The following is a 16,790-nucleotide window of genomic DNA, read 5'->3' on the forward strand; positions in this document are numbered from 1 at the left end:
CTGTGCTGTAATTACACAGATCCTCTTCTTTTTCCCATTTTGAAAATAAGAAAAAAACTTATTTCAGTCATCTGGCAGGATTTCTCAAAGAAGATGGACCATCAGCAAATTCCTTCAGTATCCCAAGATGTATGTGCATTCCATCTAACTCTAGATTTGAATTTATTCTAAGTAAATAGGTATTCCCTAACCACCCATCTTTCACCCTCAAGATGGAATCCATCCTCTTTCCTCCTGGTCATCTCATCACAATTACCCACTGGCGCATATGTCATCTTCCTGATTAAACCAAAATAGGGAATTAGGTGTTCTACCCTTATTTTTCATGGTTAGCATTCTGACATTTCAGCAAGCAGTTGGCATATTGTTTCTTTTCTCTTGCTTTCTTTTGCTTTAGACATATCAAAAGTAAAAGGTCTTTGGGGGGTTCCTTGCTAACCTTAGCTCATTCTGAACCAGTGTGACGGACACCCTACTATTTATATTCAATTTAATCAAAATCTTCAAATTACTGTGGTCCTTTCATGTTTCTTAACTGTATTAATGAAGGCTATTTATATGCCACCATTGTTTCTACTCTCCAATTCATCAAAAGTAGCTGCCAACGGAGATATGCAGGAAACAGGGAGCGAAAAAATCACTGTCTCATCCCAAGTTGCCACACATCCTGCAGCAACAAGAAAAATCCTCACTCCACTTCCATATGAAAGGGGGGGGTGGGGAGAGAGAAAGGAAATCAAAAGAAAAGCCAAGCAGCCTAGTGCTTTGCTCATTGTCATCTGCATGACTATGCAGAGAGGGGACACTGGCAGAAATTTGCTGCTTTCACCCTGTTTGTTTCACCAGGGCTACTGAGGAGACTGACAAAGCAAAGTAACAAAATACTTGTATGTTATATACTACAAAAATTTTCACCAAAAGCATCCATGGCAGAACAAGCAATAGTTGTAAGTGAAGACTGGATAGTATTTGTGTGTGCATATGTCTATACACACATGCATGTTTAAAAGACTATGCACCTTTAACATCTTTTGCAGAACAGTATTTTATTTTTATCCCTTTATTATTTTTATAAATAACTCAAGATGGCAAACATACCGAATACTCCTTCCTCCTCCTATTTTCCCCACAACAGCAACCCTGTGAGGTGAGTTGGGCTGAGAGAAAGTGACTGGCCCACGGTCACCCAGCCGGCTTTCATGCCTAAGGTGGGATTAGAACTCTCAGTCACCAACACTTCCGCCAACACTCCTGAAATCATCAGGGTCAAATGACATTGCAAACACTGAAATAAACAAATAAATAAAAGCAAGGTTTGCTGTGTGCACTCTGAACCTGAAACAGTCACCATTTAGGGCTTATACAAACATCTGTACATAATTTTTGCAGCAAGAGTGGGCAGGAAGCTAACTGGAGAGCTATAGGTGGAAGATAAAGGTTATACTAAATGTACACGTTCTTTTCAATGGCTCACTTAACTCATATTTTATCTGCAGAGTTTTCTGTAGGATTGCTGGCATATTAAGCCACTACTACTACATACTAGCAAACTGGTCCTGGCACCATGAAGCCATAACTCCAAGTTAAATTAACAGTGCTCTGTACTGCACTTTAAAATGTCAGTATTATGACTGTAACTGGAATCAGAATGGAATGGTTAATTCTGAGAGTCATAGTGCTGTCTTTAAAATAATAGTAGGTAAAGGTAAAGGTTTCCCTTGACGTAAAGTCCAGTCGTGTCCGACTCTAGGGGGCAGTGCTCATCTCTAAGCCTTAGAGCCGCCGTTTCTAAGCCTTAGAGCCGGCGTTGTCCATAAGACACTTCCGGGTCATGTGGCCAGCATGACGACACGGAATGCCGTTACCTTCCCGCCGAAGCGGTACCTATTGATCTACTCACATTTGCATGTTTTTGAACTGCTAGGTGAGGAGGAGCTGGGACTAGCAATGGGAGCTCACCCCGCCGCGCGGTTTCGAACCGCCGACCTTCCGATCGGCAGTACATAGATGCCAACATATGTAGAAATAATTGAACAGTAAACTACTTTGCTCGATCAGTGAGACACTTGTAATTGGGGGCCGGTTGATTGACACATTATTTTGTATAATATCAGTGACAGGCCCAAAGATAGTTAAGATGTTTAAGCCTGTTATTGCTCAGTGCTGTGTATCCACTTTAATATTTGACCTTTTGCTTCTAGGCCTGTTAGAAAAGCCAGTCTTAGTTTGCCTGATTTCTAGCAATGATTGCTTATATATGAAAAAAATAGAACTGATGTCCCAAAGGCATTGATGGCTATCAAAAATGCAACATTCATCTCCTCCAATCCACCACTTAGTCCTGTTGGAATGAAGTGATATAAATAATAAATTTTAAAAATCTGAATGCCCTTCAAATATATGGACTTTAACTTCCACAATTCAGTGTCATTGCTTTCCCTGCCTTATGCCCTTTCTCAACTTTCCACGGAATATTATCCATTTATGTTGGCAAGAGGATCCAGAAGCAAATGAATGGATATGTGGGATTACAAAAACGAGGAAAGAAATATGCCCTTGTTAATATTCTTTTAGTATTTTGCTACTTATTTGAAGCTGCGAATTAGACCATTACAAAGTAAGAGTTGCAAGATTTTATCTTTGTCATATTGTTTGTACACGTTCTCTAAAAATAAATAAATAATCTGAAGCCAGATAAATTGGGAATCTAACTAGTAAAACTATAATCATAAACTCCTTTTGAATGGATTTCCAGAACATCTGGAAAAATAGTATAATCTGTCAAGGGCTGTGTGTTCTCAGGATACAGTGCAGTGCATTGTACAAAAACCACCCAGACTCCCTTCTCCAGGGAGATGGTGATAAATTTGATTGATAAATAAATAAATAACACTTGTTGAGATTTTTCTGTTTTATTGACAGAATCTAACAGCATTTAAATTCCCTGAATGTACTTTGCACGTATATACTTTGCAACTATAATTTACAACTTAGATAAGTGCATTCCATTGCCTGCTTCCTCTTTCCTCTGCCCAGTTAGGAAGTAATGCAACAGCTTGAGTTTAAAAGGCACTGGAACAGAACTTTTTTTCCTTTCTCTCCTGAATATTGCAGCCTCAGTTTCCTCTAACTGCGTATCTTTGCAAGCTGTAACATTGATCTAACATCTATGTATGCATGGCCGTTTCTAGTTATCTTACCTTCTACTTCAAGTAAAAGGCTAAAGATACAGGCTGGAATTCTCTCCGACTCGGACCGGTACTAGCTTCCACTGTCTATGGCTGGTAAACTTATCTTCCATCATTTCAGCTTTTGATTTCAGCTTCTGAAAGGTCATTGTGTGGTGCCTCCTCCTCTTCATAATTTGGGCTACACTAACTTGCAACTCTCTTCAGCAATCTTTTCTAGACTTGCACTGGAATGCATCAAGAGCCTTCCAACTCCCCGCGAACCAACAAACCTTCACTGGAGTAACATTGCTCAGTCACTCTCAGGTTCACCAACCAAAAATGTTCTTTAGTAAAACCATAAAACTTCAACAATGATCTTTAGATCTATCTTAGATTGTTGGCCATTACCTTCCTCCATCAAAGTTCTTCATCTCCTTCTTAAGAGTTCTTCTTAATCTCCACCTGTCTTGGCCAGATCAGCAGCCCCCCTTTCTCTTTTATGTGGGAAAATCTTCCTATGGAAATTAAGCTAACTCCTATTTTCAGGTTCTACGTATTCAAGCAATTTGTTTGATATCTGGGTTGTTCTTCATGACAGATTCATTGAGGGGTATGGCCTCTTGTGGTTTGTTACAATGTTCATGCAAACTGATTGACACTTTAAGACAATAAAGTATTTATAAAATCATTGAAATGCCTCCCAAATATTTAAGCCTATGATTGCTCAATGCTATACAGCCACACTAATACCTTTTGTTTCTAGGCCTGTTAAAAAAAAGTAGCCTTGCTTTGCATGGTTTCATGACAGGACTGTAGAAAGGTTTGGCCTCTTGTGGCTTGTCACAATGTCTGGGCAGACTTTGCACAACGAAGTCTATTTTTGTTAGCAGATGGGTCTATAGAAATATTTGTGGGGGTTATCAAATTTTGTTTAATTATGACTGTCATAAGGCGGCTTTGGATTTAACATTAGTACGGCAATGCTTGTTGTCTGATTTATTTCTACTTCAATTACTTTTCCCCTTATTTTTAGGTAACTATTATAATGCTTTTTGATATGTTAGTCTTTAAATGTAAATAAATGTCAATTAGGTAAACAAAGCCAAACTGAGTATTGTAAGAAAATAAAGTCTCCTTGTCAAATCCAAAACCTCCAGGGCCATTGAAATATGAACATATAACATTCATGTGCCTGCTTACAGTAAAATTTCATTCATTCATTTCTTCTACTTATATACCACCAAATCAATACAGACTCAGGGGCTTTACAAAAATCAACAAAAACATTAATAAAAGTTAAAACTGTTAATAGCTAATCAAAGTTATAACAAGACAAGAATAAATTATAACAATAATAATAAAAACATAATACAAGACAAAATAATATCAATATCATTATATATAAGACAATACCAACAATTGATTTAATTCAGAGTAAAATAAAAATAGTTAATGGCAAACTATTCAACCAAAGATGGAGCAAGCCACAATTCTAAGGAAAAGTATTCCACAAGGCTAGAGCAGCAACATGGGCTGAGATTGCAAGACTCTCCACCCCAGCATGTATGACATACTCATGTCTCCTCACCTACTGTCACCACAGTCAAGCAGATTTTTTGGTCCCTACTTTGTACAATATGTTTTTATTTGGAATAACTCCAGCATATATGGATTCACCACTAGAATCTCTTCTCTCGCCAAACTCACAATTATCCAAAATTGAACCAAACATGACATATCAGCCTTGTGACTGTTTTATTTGTGGCACTAAATTAAATTAGTATTTTACAGTATATTACATATAGTCCCTGGATTGCAGGTGACTAGTAGTATTCTTTTAAAGAACATCAAGATTATGTAATCTAGCAGTAAAACACTGAAAGCCCTTTCTGACCATGTGCAGTGTCACCATGATTATTAAACTAAACATATATAATGATTATGGTTTAAGTTATCTTCAGTACAAGATCATAATTACGTTAATTTTATTTAATGGCAGATTTTCCCAAGCTGTACATGATCAGTAGCAGCTTGCTTCTTTTTCATACCGATGAAACATGTTAAGGGTGTATCCATGAGAACAGTGTATTTCTAACAGATATATATGAGCTCGCTCAAAGCATCTGGAACCCTGACCCACTGACAGCAGCCAGCCAGCCTTGGAAAGCAATAGAAGAAGCCCTTTTGATTAGATTTCTGATTTGGAGCTTAATCCTCCAAGATATTCTCTTTGTGCGAGCCATATTGTTGGGAATTGTGAAAGGGCACTCCTATGTTCTCATTAAGTCCAGTATGTATGCTTGCAGAAGCTATTCTTGGTGGACTCTGCCATAAGCATGCAGGCTAGCATCATTTTTCCTCCAAGTTCAGCATATCTGTAGATAGTAGTATTTCATGTCTCCTAAGATAGTCTATCGAATGTATTCTTCTCCAGATCTGTAGTAATTAGTTGCATAGCTGGAATATTGCAAATTCATTGACTCTAGTAAGTGGCAATTTCAGCACAAGACATTCTAAGCCATTCAGTTTCTACCATAATCACTTCTTTCAGTTTATTTTAAAATATCTATAGCAGGATTGTACAATCTCTTGGCTCAAGGGCTGCACCAGGCTTGTGCAGCATGTTGAGAGCCTCATTCCAAAGGAGATGAACCCAATCTTGTTTTCGGGAAAGGTTTTAGGAGTTTTAAGAGGTGAAATAGGTGACTTCAAATCAAATCAAATCAATTTTTATTCAGTCATAGACCAGCAGAGAAATAGGCAACTTAAGCCACAACAAAGATTAAGGCACCCCTTTTGCCCTTTAATCCCAAATGTAAAAAAAAAAACCGACAAAAAACAAAAAGAGGCTGGGTGAAAAGTTTGGCCCCTTCCTCTTGTAGAATCTGGGAGCTACAAAAGAATCCTCTGGGTTGTACTTGTTGCATTCCTAAATACTTTTACATTTTAAAAGAGAGAAAAAGATTCAAATAAATGGTTTGAAACAGCTACACATTTTAAATCACTTAATGAACAAAAGAATGATGTGCTTCAGGTACTTAACAAAAAGTATTTGACTTTCCCCATAAATATATTTAAATGTTACTGCAGGACTAAAAATGTTCTTAGTGACTATTAAAAGTTCATGAATTTGGTAATTTGCCATTAAGAACAGTTTTGGCTTGGTGTAACTCTGGAAACAGGCAGCCCCCAGATCCTTGGCACATAAGCTGAATCAAGAGGAGCACACAGACATTTAATGTGGCTTGTAAATGACTTGGAAAGATACTCGGATTCTTTTTATTATGGGTGACCATTTTAATCTATCACAGTGCTTGCAGAGTTGTAGAACAGGTATCTAATTTTCACACAAACAGAGGAACCTGAAACAAAATAAACATGTATTAATAACTCATTATATTTTCAAGATCTTTTGAAATGTCAACACGTTATATTCTTTTGCTAGATTCCTTTTAGATGTACAGATGTATTTTAAAAACCTTTCCAAAGTTTGTATATATGAAATAAAATTTTAATTGTTTCTTCTAATTGATTACATTTTCTTGGAACAATTGGAAGCTCTCAGGCCTTCTGCCCAACTTTATGCTAAGGAAGCATATTCTGCCCTCAGTGTGTATTACAACTGTGTCTCATACTTCTTTCCATGATCCAAGACACACTTCTGCCATCTATAGACAAGATGTTCCGGGGTTTCTGTTCTTCAATGAAGAAGATCAAATAGAGCAGAAAGCAAAGCTTTCCTTTGCTGCAGTATTTCTTCCCTCTTTCTTACATTTTTTTCATAAATTTGTGGACATCATATTTGATATTAATATTGAGGCAAATCATTTCACATGCCAGTAAGGTAATGCTCAAGATCCTGCAAGGGAGACTTCAGCAATTCATGGAGCGAGAATTGCCGGATGTACAAGCTGGGTTTAGAAAAGGCAGAGGAACTAGGGACCAAATTGCCAATATCTGCTGGATAATGGAAAAAGCCAGGGAGTTTCAGAAAAACATCTATTTCTGTTTTATTGACTATTCTAAAGCCTTTGACTGTGTGGACCAGAACAAATTGTGGCAAGTTCTTAGTGGTATGGGGATACCAAGTCATCTTTTATGCCTCCTGAAGAATCTGTATAACGACCAAGTAGCAACAGTAAGAACAGACCACGGAACAACGGACTGGTTTAAGATTGGGAAAGGAGTACGGCAGGGCTGTATACTCTCACCCTACCTATTCAACTTGTACGCAGAACACATCATGTGACATGCTGGGCTTAAGGAATCCAAGGCTGGAGTTAAAATTGCTGGAAGAAACATTAACAATCTCAGATATGCAGATGATACCACTTTGATGGCTGAATGTGAAGAGGAACTGAGGGGCCTTATGATGAAGGTGAAAGAAGAAAGTGCAAAAGCTGGCTTGCAGCTAAACCTCAAAAAAACCAAGATTATGGCAACCAGCTTGATTGATAACTGGCAAATAGAGGGAGAAAATGTAGAAGCAGTGAAAGACTTTGTATTTCTAGGTGTGAAGATTACTGCGCATGCTGACTGCAGTCAGGAAATCAGAAGACGCTTAATCCTTGGGGGAAGAGCAATGACAAATCTCAATAAAATAGTTAAGAGCAGAGACATCACACTGACAACAAAGGTCCGCATAGTTAAAGCAATGGTGTTCCCCGTAGTAACATATGGCTGCGAGAGCTGGACCATAAGGAAGGCTGAGAGAAGGAAGATCGATGCTTTGGAACTATGGTGTTGGAGGAAAATTCTGAGAGTGCCTTGGACTGCAAGAAGATCAAACCAGTCCATCCTCCAGGAAATAAAGCCAGACTGCTCACTTGAGGGAATGATATTAAAGGCAAAACTGAAATACTTTGGCCACATAATGAGAAGACAGGACAGCCTGGAGAAGATGTTGATGCTAGGGAGAGTGGAAGGCAAAAGGAAGAGGGGCCGACCAAGGGCAAGATGGATGGATGATATTCTAGAGGTGATGGATTTGTTCCTGGGGGAGCTGGGGGTGTTGACGACTGACAGGAAGCTCTGGCATGGGCTGGTCCATGAAGTCACGAAGAGTCGGAAGCGACTAAACGAATAAACAACAACAACAATTGAGGAAAAATATATAAAAGATTACTGATTTGGAAAGTGCCTTGTTTTTGGAAACTGCTTTCTTATTTCACTGACTTTAGTGCTATCATTTATTTACAATTTTACAATACACTACGATTTCTTTTTCTAGGTGAAATAACTTTATACTGTGTATACTTCCTTACAGAATGGTCTGAAAGGTGTTTTATTTATTTTATGATTTTTGTGAGCTATTCTTTTAAAGGACAAGCAGATTAGACTGTGCAATATTTATAGGCTTGTAGTCTGAGTGAGAAAACTCCATCTGTGTTTGAAAGCACACATAATACCATGTTAAGATATACTTCCAACATTCTGGGAAATTCATTGGTATCAGAGATATCAAATTGTTTCTATTGATCTCAACAACATTATTACAGGCATTTTTTCTGATGTCTTTAATTATTTTCCTGTATGTGCTGCATATCAGTCTGAGTGAGGCCTCCTGATCCAACAGTCGCAGTAGTATTAGTCTCTGTAGCAGCAGGTTTCAAATTTGAGCTTTCTAGAGTCTTGAGCAGAAATTTTCCCAAGCTGTAATGGATTGATGAAGTCAGTTTTCAGGCCTCATACATGTAATGATGTGGAAGTAGTAAGTTATGCTCACACATTTATTACATCTGAAAGCAAATCTGTCCCGGTGTTTTTATACAAAGAATACGTTCAAATGTTACATCTCCCGCATGAAAGTATTCTGTGCAGAAGGAGGTAACATTTCTGTTGGGCTTATTGCAGGGTGTGGAGCATTTGCAAGTCAGCAGCTGGAGGAGAGATGATGCATGATATGCTTCTTTCATGACGAGGGTATGGCAGCACCCTCAGTCTTTTCACTAAAAGAGGCAGCAATTGAAGTGGCCTAACATCCAGCTTACAGACAGGCACCTTCCTGTCATAAAATGATCTCCTATTAGTTATAGCACATAATTTGTAAGAGTTGCTTCAACTGGTGTCAGAATACAAAAGCCTAATGTAACTGTACTTTTTGTGCTCCAGTTAATTTTCCTGAATGGCTTTCTACAAAGTCAATTACAAAGATGTGTGAAAAAATCTCACCAAAATAATTCAGTTTACAGCTGCTAGTCCCAAATCTAAACTTTTTGGGGGGAGTTTAAGTATAGGAACACCCTATCTTGTACCCTACCATGCCTCCTCTCAGGTCCACAATATCCTTCCTACAAATAAAAATAAACAAATCTGATAGATAGATAGATAGATAGATAGATAGATAGATAGATAGATAGATAGATAGATAAAGTTGCTTACCCTTCTTAAACGTGCTGCCCCAGCTCCTGAGCGGATTGCTTCCATTAAGGCCTGCCTTGAATTCTCTGGGCTGTCTATCATCCTCGCAAAAGACCTGGGTGTTTCCATTCCCAACTGTGCAGGAGGTAATGGCAAAGGAGGTGGGGGAGGACTATGTTGCTGCTCATCTGTAGAAATGCTGCTATTTTCCAAAGCTACTTCTGCATTTCGGAATCTCTGCAGCTCATCAGAAGCAGATGAAGAAATCTACCGATTAGAAAATTGAAAAGGAAGATAATTTGTTCATAGAAGAGATATTGGAATAGTGATAATTTGATACAAGGCATGTATTTTAATATCCCAGCTCCTGAATAATTTTGGTTTATTAAACCTCCATGCAATTTTATTTTGCTTAAGACTGAACATCTGTTCCTACTCTTTCATATCTTCCAAAAGGATTGATAGTCACAATCAAGGATTTGGCCTTAAGGCAAAAATTCAATCTTTATTTACTGACATTCTATTATTGTTTTTGGCACAGAAGTGAAAAACTGTTAGTTAGCCACTAGGCTAGATTGAAAACCATCAGACACTTTGGAATAAAATATGACTATATATTATGACACATTAATTCATCTAATAATTTGCTTTCCCTTGAACAAGATGCATTACAAACTAATATATGTAATGATTACTCCAAATCGGCATCTAGTTTGTTTACTGTACTCTAAAAACTCATTAAAAGCTGTAATTTGTATCTCATTTGAAAAGCAGTAACAAGAATGAACAAATCTTGGAATTCTTCCAAGACAATTAGCCTTTTAATAACTAATAAAGTTGTACGGGTACCAGTGAATATCTCTGGATATATTTAGACTTGGGAGATGACAGCTGAAGGGAGATATGACAGCATTTTTCAAGTAACTGAAGGGACCTCATACACAAGATGACCTGCAGGACAAATAAGGCAAATTCCATTTGAATGTTTAAAAAAATATTCTAAATAGTAAGAGTTTGGCAGTGGAACCAGTTACTTAAGGAGGTGGTGTGCTCCTCTTCATTTGATGTGTTCAGGTTGCTTTAACTTGAATTCCTAGGCTAAGCAGAGAGTTGGACATGATGGATTAAATGACAGCTTCCAATTATATGACTTGTAGAGATGACTAAGCTTATCTCCCACTCCAATGTCTGAAGATGACACAGAATATGGATGGTCAATTTTCACAACTACATGCCACTTTTTTTTTTTAACCATAGGAAGTGTGGCCAGTGAGATTTTGTCATCTGTAGAGTGTTTGGAGTGAATGTTTCAGCCTACTTTGGGGGATGATTCAGATGATGAAAATACAGTCTTTTTCAAAAATCTAACTGGGTTTGATCCCAAAGGAGCATACAGAGTCACAAGAACAGAAAAACTTGAAACAAAATGAATAGTAGCAATGGGATGAAACCAAGAGTGCAAACATTACTGCCATAGCCTTAGTACTGGATGAGTGGGTTCTGAATCAGATACCAACTGCACTGGAATTTTGGAAATTGGTGTAACTCATTGTACTGTATCACACTGTTGCAAAAAAACTGATTCTTTGAGTTTTGATATTGTTGATGTAGGTTTTATCCCTAGTAAAAATGATGGAGGATGATATTTGTGATAGTCCAACAGGACTATCATATTAATTCCTTATGGGTTAAAGTATGGCACATAACAACAATTCCAGTACTTTGAATATTTGAAACATCTATTTCACAAATATTATTCCATAAGGCAGAAGTATTAAACTGCAACCAACTAGGCACTGGCCATCTCAGTTGCCAATATAGGAAATCTAGAGCCAATTTGGTCTGGTGGTTAAGGCTCCAGGCTAGAAACCAGGAGATTGCGAGTTCTAGTCCCACTTTAGGCATGAAAGCCGGCTGGGTGACTTTGGGCCAGTCCCTCTCTCTCAGCCCAACTCAGCTCACAGGGTGGTTGTTGTGGGGAAAAAAGGAGGAGGAAGGAGTATTAGGTATGTTCAACACCTTGAGTTATTTATACAAATAATAAAGGCGGGAGAAAAAATTTTTGACCCAAAATATTCTGGATATTCTGTTGTATAATTTAGGATTTGAAAAGGAAGATGAGGAGTGATAGCATGATGAATCATTCCCGTAAAATCAAGCTGTATAATCTTGATAGTCAGATTTTACTAGTTCTGCAGATTTTCCATGGGTAGCATCCTCTGGTGTTGTCCCAAGTATTAGACTTTTACCATAGTTAGTTCTGCATCTTTTCTAAGACAAGTACAAGGGATGGAGGCAAAGTGTCTAGAGATGCAGGTATAGAAAACAAATGAGGTTGGTGGAATTCTATGTCAGAAACTGTATGAGGCATTCCATAAAACAAAATCCTTTTCAGTTTCTTTTTACCTAAGAACTTGATTGGATTCTGTCCCCAGTTCAACACTGGAACATGAACCTAGCCTGAATTTTCCTTGAGATTCCCTCAGTACCAAATGCAATGGAATTGACTATAGTCTGTACTAATGCTGTTGCCTTTTGGGAGCAGAGATAAAAATTCTTGCTTTTAGAGATGGTTGAAAGCATGCCAGAGAGAGAGTCCTGTCTGCAGCCCAAAGTGCTTCACATATTAAAGCCTGGAAACAAAGAGACAGAATCTGAGAAGGTTAGTTGGGAAACAAGTGGCTATCAGAGGGATTTACTGGCTGTATTTTGTACATTTGCAAAAGTTTAAAAACCATCTTCAAGGGCATAAGCTTCTATGCCAGTATCATGTACCTAAAACTAGTAGATTTTTCTCTTTTTTATTTTTGGAAGAATGAAAGGGGTATAAAAAACCCCCACAATGTCTATCTACAGAGACTACAGAGAGTCTCTGTAGTGCCTTCATTTAATGCAGGCAGTGACCACTGGATGCTAAGGGCAAGACTATGAAAAGATCAAGAAGAAAATCCTACAATTTGCAAATCAAAAGCAGTTACCAAAATCTATTGATGAAAATGTCCTTAAGGAAAGCATTTCAAAGATGAATTGGAACATGGCAGAAAATCATAATGAAGACTATAACAACTTCATTTGAGAAGCTGATGCAATGCACTAAAGATGCAAGAATGACAAAGCCAAAAGAGACAAAAGGAAGAATTTTGGAAGAGACCAAAATGCTTTTTTAAAGGAGAAGACAGATGCCTAGAACTGCTCGGAATAACATCGAATACTCTCTCCTCTGCAAATTAATACGGAGGAAACTGAAAAAAGATCTGGAGAAATTCCGAGACCAGAAACTTCTTGAGGCAGCAAATAAGTGAAGCAGCATCAGAAAGTGCAAACGGGAAATAGCACTGTGTAAAATCGCAGCATTAAAAGATAAAAATGGAGAAGGAAAGATTGGAAAGCAAGACGTTCAGCAAATCTGCAAAGAATTCTACACTGACTTTTTTGCATCCTGTTTGGACATTCCAATGCTGCCATTGACCACCATGACCAAGCATATACCGCCTGTTCTAATAAGTGAAGTTCGGCACACCATCCATCAGATGACACTGGGGAAAGCTCCAGGAAAAGATGGTGTAACAACAGAAACAGGGCTGGAGGTCACGAACTATGGAAAGCACTGGAGGAGTACTTCACCAGGTACACAGAGATGCAAAAAATTCCTGACTGCTGGAAGGAGTCTACTACAGTCCTACTGTACAAGAAGGGAGATGGTAAAGATCTTAAAAATTATAGGCCGATTTGCTTATTATCAACTGTCTATAAGCTATTCATGAAAGTGATTACAAACCGTCTTACAAGAACTTTCGATGAGCAACAGCCAGGAGAGCAGGCTGGCTTCAGAAGCAAGTACAGTACTACTGATCATATATTCACTCTTACTTAGCTTATTGAACGATCAAGAGAATATAAATTTCTGCTTGCGATCGTATTTGTGGATTATGAAAAAGCATTTGACAGTGTCAAAGTCAATGCAGTAATGCAAGTGATCAGTGAACAAGGAATCAACTCTGACTACATCGCGTTGTTCCAAGAAGCAAATACCAACTGCTTCACAAATATTACTCTCTTTGAAACCGAAATACGAATACCAGTGGAGAAAGGTGTGAAGCAAGGTGATACGATCTCACCTAAATTTTTCAATGCTTGTTTAGAAAATATGCACAAAATGAAATGGGAAGATGGAATTGATATAAACGGAGAGAAGATAAACCATCTCAGATTTGTGGACGATGCTGTACTGATCGCAAAGGATGCTTGAAAGCTGCAAAACATGCTTCAACAACTTGATGCTGAAAGCAGAAAAGTGGGTCTAAAGATGAATCACACTAAAACAAAATATATGCAGACAGGGAACTTTCCAAAATTCCAAATGAGGCTTCAAAATAAACTTACTGAAGAGGCTGACCACTTTGTCTACCTGGGACGGCTAATCAAAATGAACAATGATCAAAGAGAAGAACTGGTCAGAAGAAAGCAAGCTGGATGGGCTAGATACAACTCCATTAGGGAAGTCTTACAGAATGAGAAGATTGATGGAAAACTGCGTGCTAATCTTTTTAATTCGACTTCCTTATCGGCGGTGCTATATGGAAGTGAAACATGGTTGCTAACAAAGGCAGAAGAGGAAGAGCTTTCAAGAGTAGCAAGGGCTATGGAAAGATCTATGCTGAAAGTTTGTCTCTGAGACCACATCCCAAGCAGCTGGATTAGAACATGAAGTGGAATAAATGTCATCATTGAATATCGAAAACGGAAGCTACGCTGGGCAGGACATGTCATGTGCATGTTGGATGGCTGCTGGACAACAGCAGTTGCTGAATGGTATCCAAGAGAAGTAAAAAGACCTATTGGCCGACCTCCAAAGAGATGGGAAGATCCAAGAGTCAAGGATTTTGGCCGAACCTGGAGAAGAAAAGCCAGGATTCGAGATAATAGAAAGCGAGTTGTGACCAGCAGGACTCTGTCCAGTGACAGTCTGGTCTATCAAGGTGATAATGTCTATCACTCATTTCTTCTGATGTAAACTTTGGGCTAGCATATATTTTTCCACTAAAAAATGCACTGCAAGCAGGTAAGCTGCACCAGCTTTAGCACACTGATGTTAAAGCAGGAGGGTGCAGGTCAGTCTTGTATCTGTATCTGTATCCACACACATACATATACACAGAACACATTTTTCTAAGATGGGTCACCTTTTCACCAGAGTTCCTTGGTATCCCAGATGATCATGCAATGCTAGAAGTAACATGGGCATTTCTGAAAACAGCACTACATAGTGGAGCTTGTATCAGAAGATGTAAGCAAAATCAAACCAGAAAGAAAACGGAAAACACAAAAAGAAATCATCTCAAAGAAAAAATAAATTATTCTAATGTAATTACAGTTGTGATGTTCAGAAAGGAATGCAGGAAAACGACAGGTGCTATTACCTTGGGATTGTGTAAATAATCTACAATTTAAATTATTTATTACACCTAGAGGCCACAAGGGACATGTTTATAATAAAACAGTGAGCAAGCACAGGTGTAAGGTTCGAGGGGGTACAGGAGAAATACATTTTTTTGTGTTTTTGTTTTTAGTCAACAAAATGTCTTTAAATGTTCCCACATGGCTTCCAATTCTGTTTCTATTTTTTTTATTTCTTTTTTTGATAAACAGTGTGATCACATTTAGAACAGGGAATGCCCATTTCATTGGAAATTAAGTTCTGAAGGATCAGAAAACATTTTTAAAATGGATTTGTCCTCATATGAAATGGTAGCTATAGTTCTCAAACAGGAAATTATTAATATTTATGCTTCATTGTTAGCAATGACTCTGCTCCTTTGGCAGAAAGACATTATTGTTGAGTTAGGGAAGGAAAGAGAAGAAAACCCATGAAGTGTTGTTTGTTTTTTTATATTCTTGGACAAATTCATATTTGGAAAAGATTTGTTTTATGTGAGGCAAATTAGCTTTTGAAACCAGAATGTTAAAAATTTGCCTGGAACATAATTTGATACAGAGGATTTTAAAGATTAATATTCAATTGAAACCAGAACTTTTCTTTTCAGGACTAATGGATAAACAGAAAAAAACCATGGAAGATTATTTCAATATATGATTACTGTGGCGAGATTACTATATGTACAGAGATGGAAAGATTCGACACTACCCACTATGGAGGAATGGTTGGTGAAGTTGACAGATTTTGCTGAAATGGATAAATTGACTTCTTTGATTAGAGAAAAGACATTATCTACATTTATTTATTCATTTATTTTATCAAAACACTCTGCTTTTATTTATTTACTTATGCATGCATGCATTTATTAGTGACTAGAAGCCTCTTATGGACTTTTTGTGTAAAAGTGAAAAAAATGAACTTTTGATTTACAGCTTTGATGATTAGACAGGATAGATTGTAGAAATAAGAGTAATATCATGTAACTTTAGAGAGAGAGGTTAAAATATATCTGTACTTATAACTGCTGTGAATAATATCAGAAGCCACTTCTTTATATCTTTTCTTTCTTTTCTATTTTTCTTCAACTTTTCTTTTTCTTGCATTTTTTTCTTTTTCTTCCTTACTTTACATTAGTTTGTATTAGTTTTTATCTTCTTGTTTAAAATTTTTAATAAAAAGTATATATACATACATACATACATACATACATACATATATATAATATATATATAAGGCCTGGAAGCTCCTCACAATGTATGGAGGCTTCCACACCAAGTCTGTACACCAGGTGGAAAGAGGGAGGGCAGGGTCTGGTGAGCGTCCAAGCCACTGTCCTGGGTGAGACACAGAGCATCCAGGATGCTCAGTAAGATGGCACCTAAAGATGAGCTGTTGAGAGAATGCCTGCAGCAGCAGCAGCAGACATGGAAGGAAGATCATGCAGAGGAAGTGCCATGGCAAGATGAGATCCTGCATGGGATGTACCATCAACAGATAGTTGAGGTGGCTGACATTGAGAAACCCTACCAGTGGCTGGAAAGGACTGCACTAAAAGACAGCACTGAAGCACTGATCATAGCAGCACAAGAACAGGCACTAAGCACCAGATTCATAGAAGCAGGGGTCTACCACACTAGACAGAACCCAAGGTGCAGACTGTGCAGAGAGGCCTCAGAGACAGTCCAACACATAGTGGCAGGGTGTAAGATGCAGGCAGGAACAGCATATACTGAATGGCACAATTAAGTAGCTGGCATTGTGTACAGGAACATCTGCACAATGTATGGGCTAGGCCCTCTCAAGTCCAGATGGGAGATTCCACA

At 38.0% G+C, this 16,790-nt stretch overlaps 1 protein-coding gene across 1 annotated transcript in view; it reads right to left on the reverse strand.

Moving 5' to 3' along the window:
• Positions 1-4,910: 4,910 nt before the first annotated feature.
• COBL (cordon-bleu WH2 repeat protein) overlaps positions 4,911-16,790 on the reverse strand; it is a 151,901-nt gene continuing 140,021 nt past the window's right edge. Inside the window, exons 18-19 of the mRNA XM_063304245.1 lie at positions 9,552-9,797; positions 4,911-6,532 (exon numbers count right to left, since the gene is read on the reverse strand). Of these exons, the coding sequence (XP_063160315.1) occupies positions 6,515-6,532; positions 9,552-9,797 (264 nt within the window). The 3' untranslated portion in view covers positions 4,911-6,514. The remainder of the gene's footprint in view (positions 6,533-9,551; positions 9,798-16,790) is intronic.

Source organism: Candoia aspera, chromosome 4 (assembly GCF_035149785.1).
Source record: "Candoia aspera isolate rCanAsp1 chromosome 4, rCanAsp1.hap2, whole genome shotgun sequence".
Lineage (NCBI taxonomy): Eukaryota > Metazoa > Chordata > Lepidosauria > Squamata > Boidae > Candoia > Candoia aspera.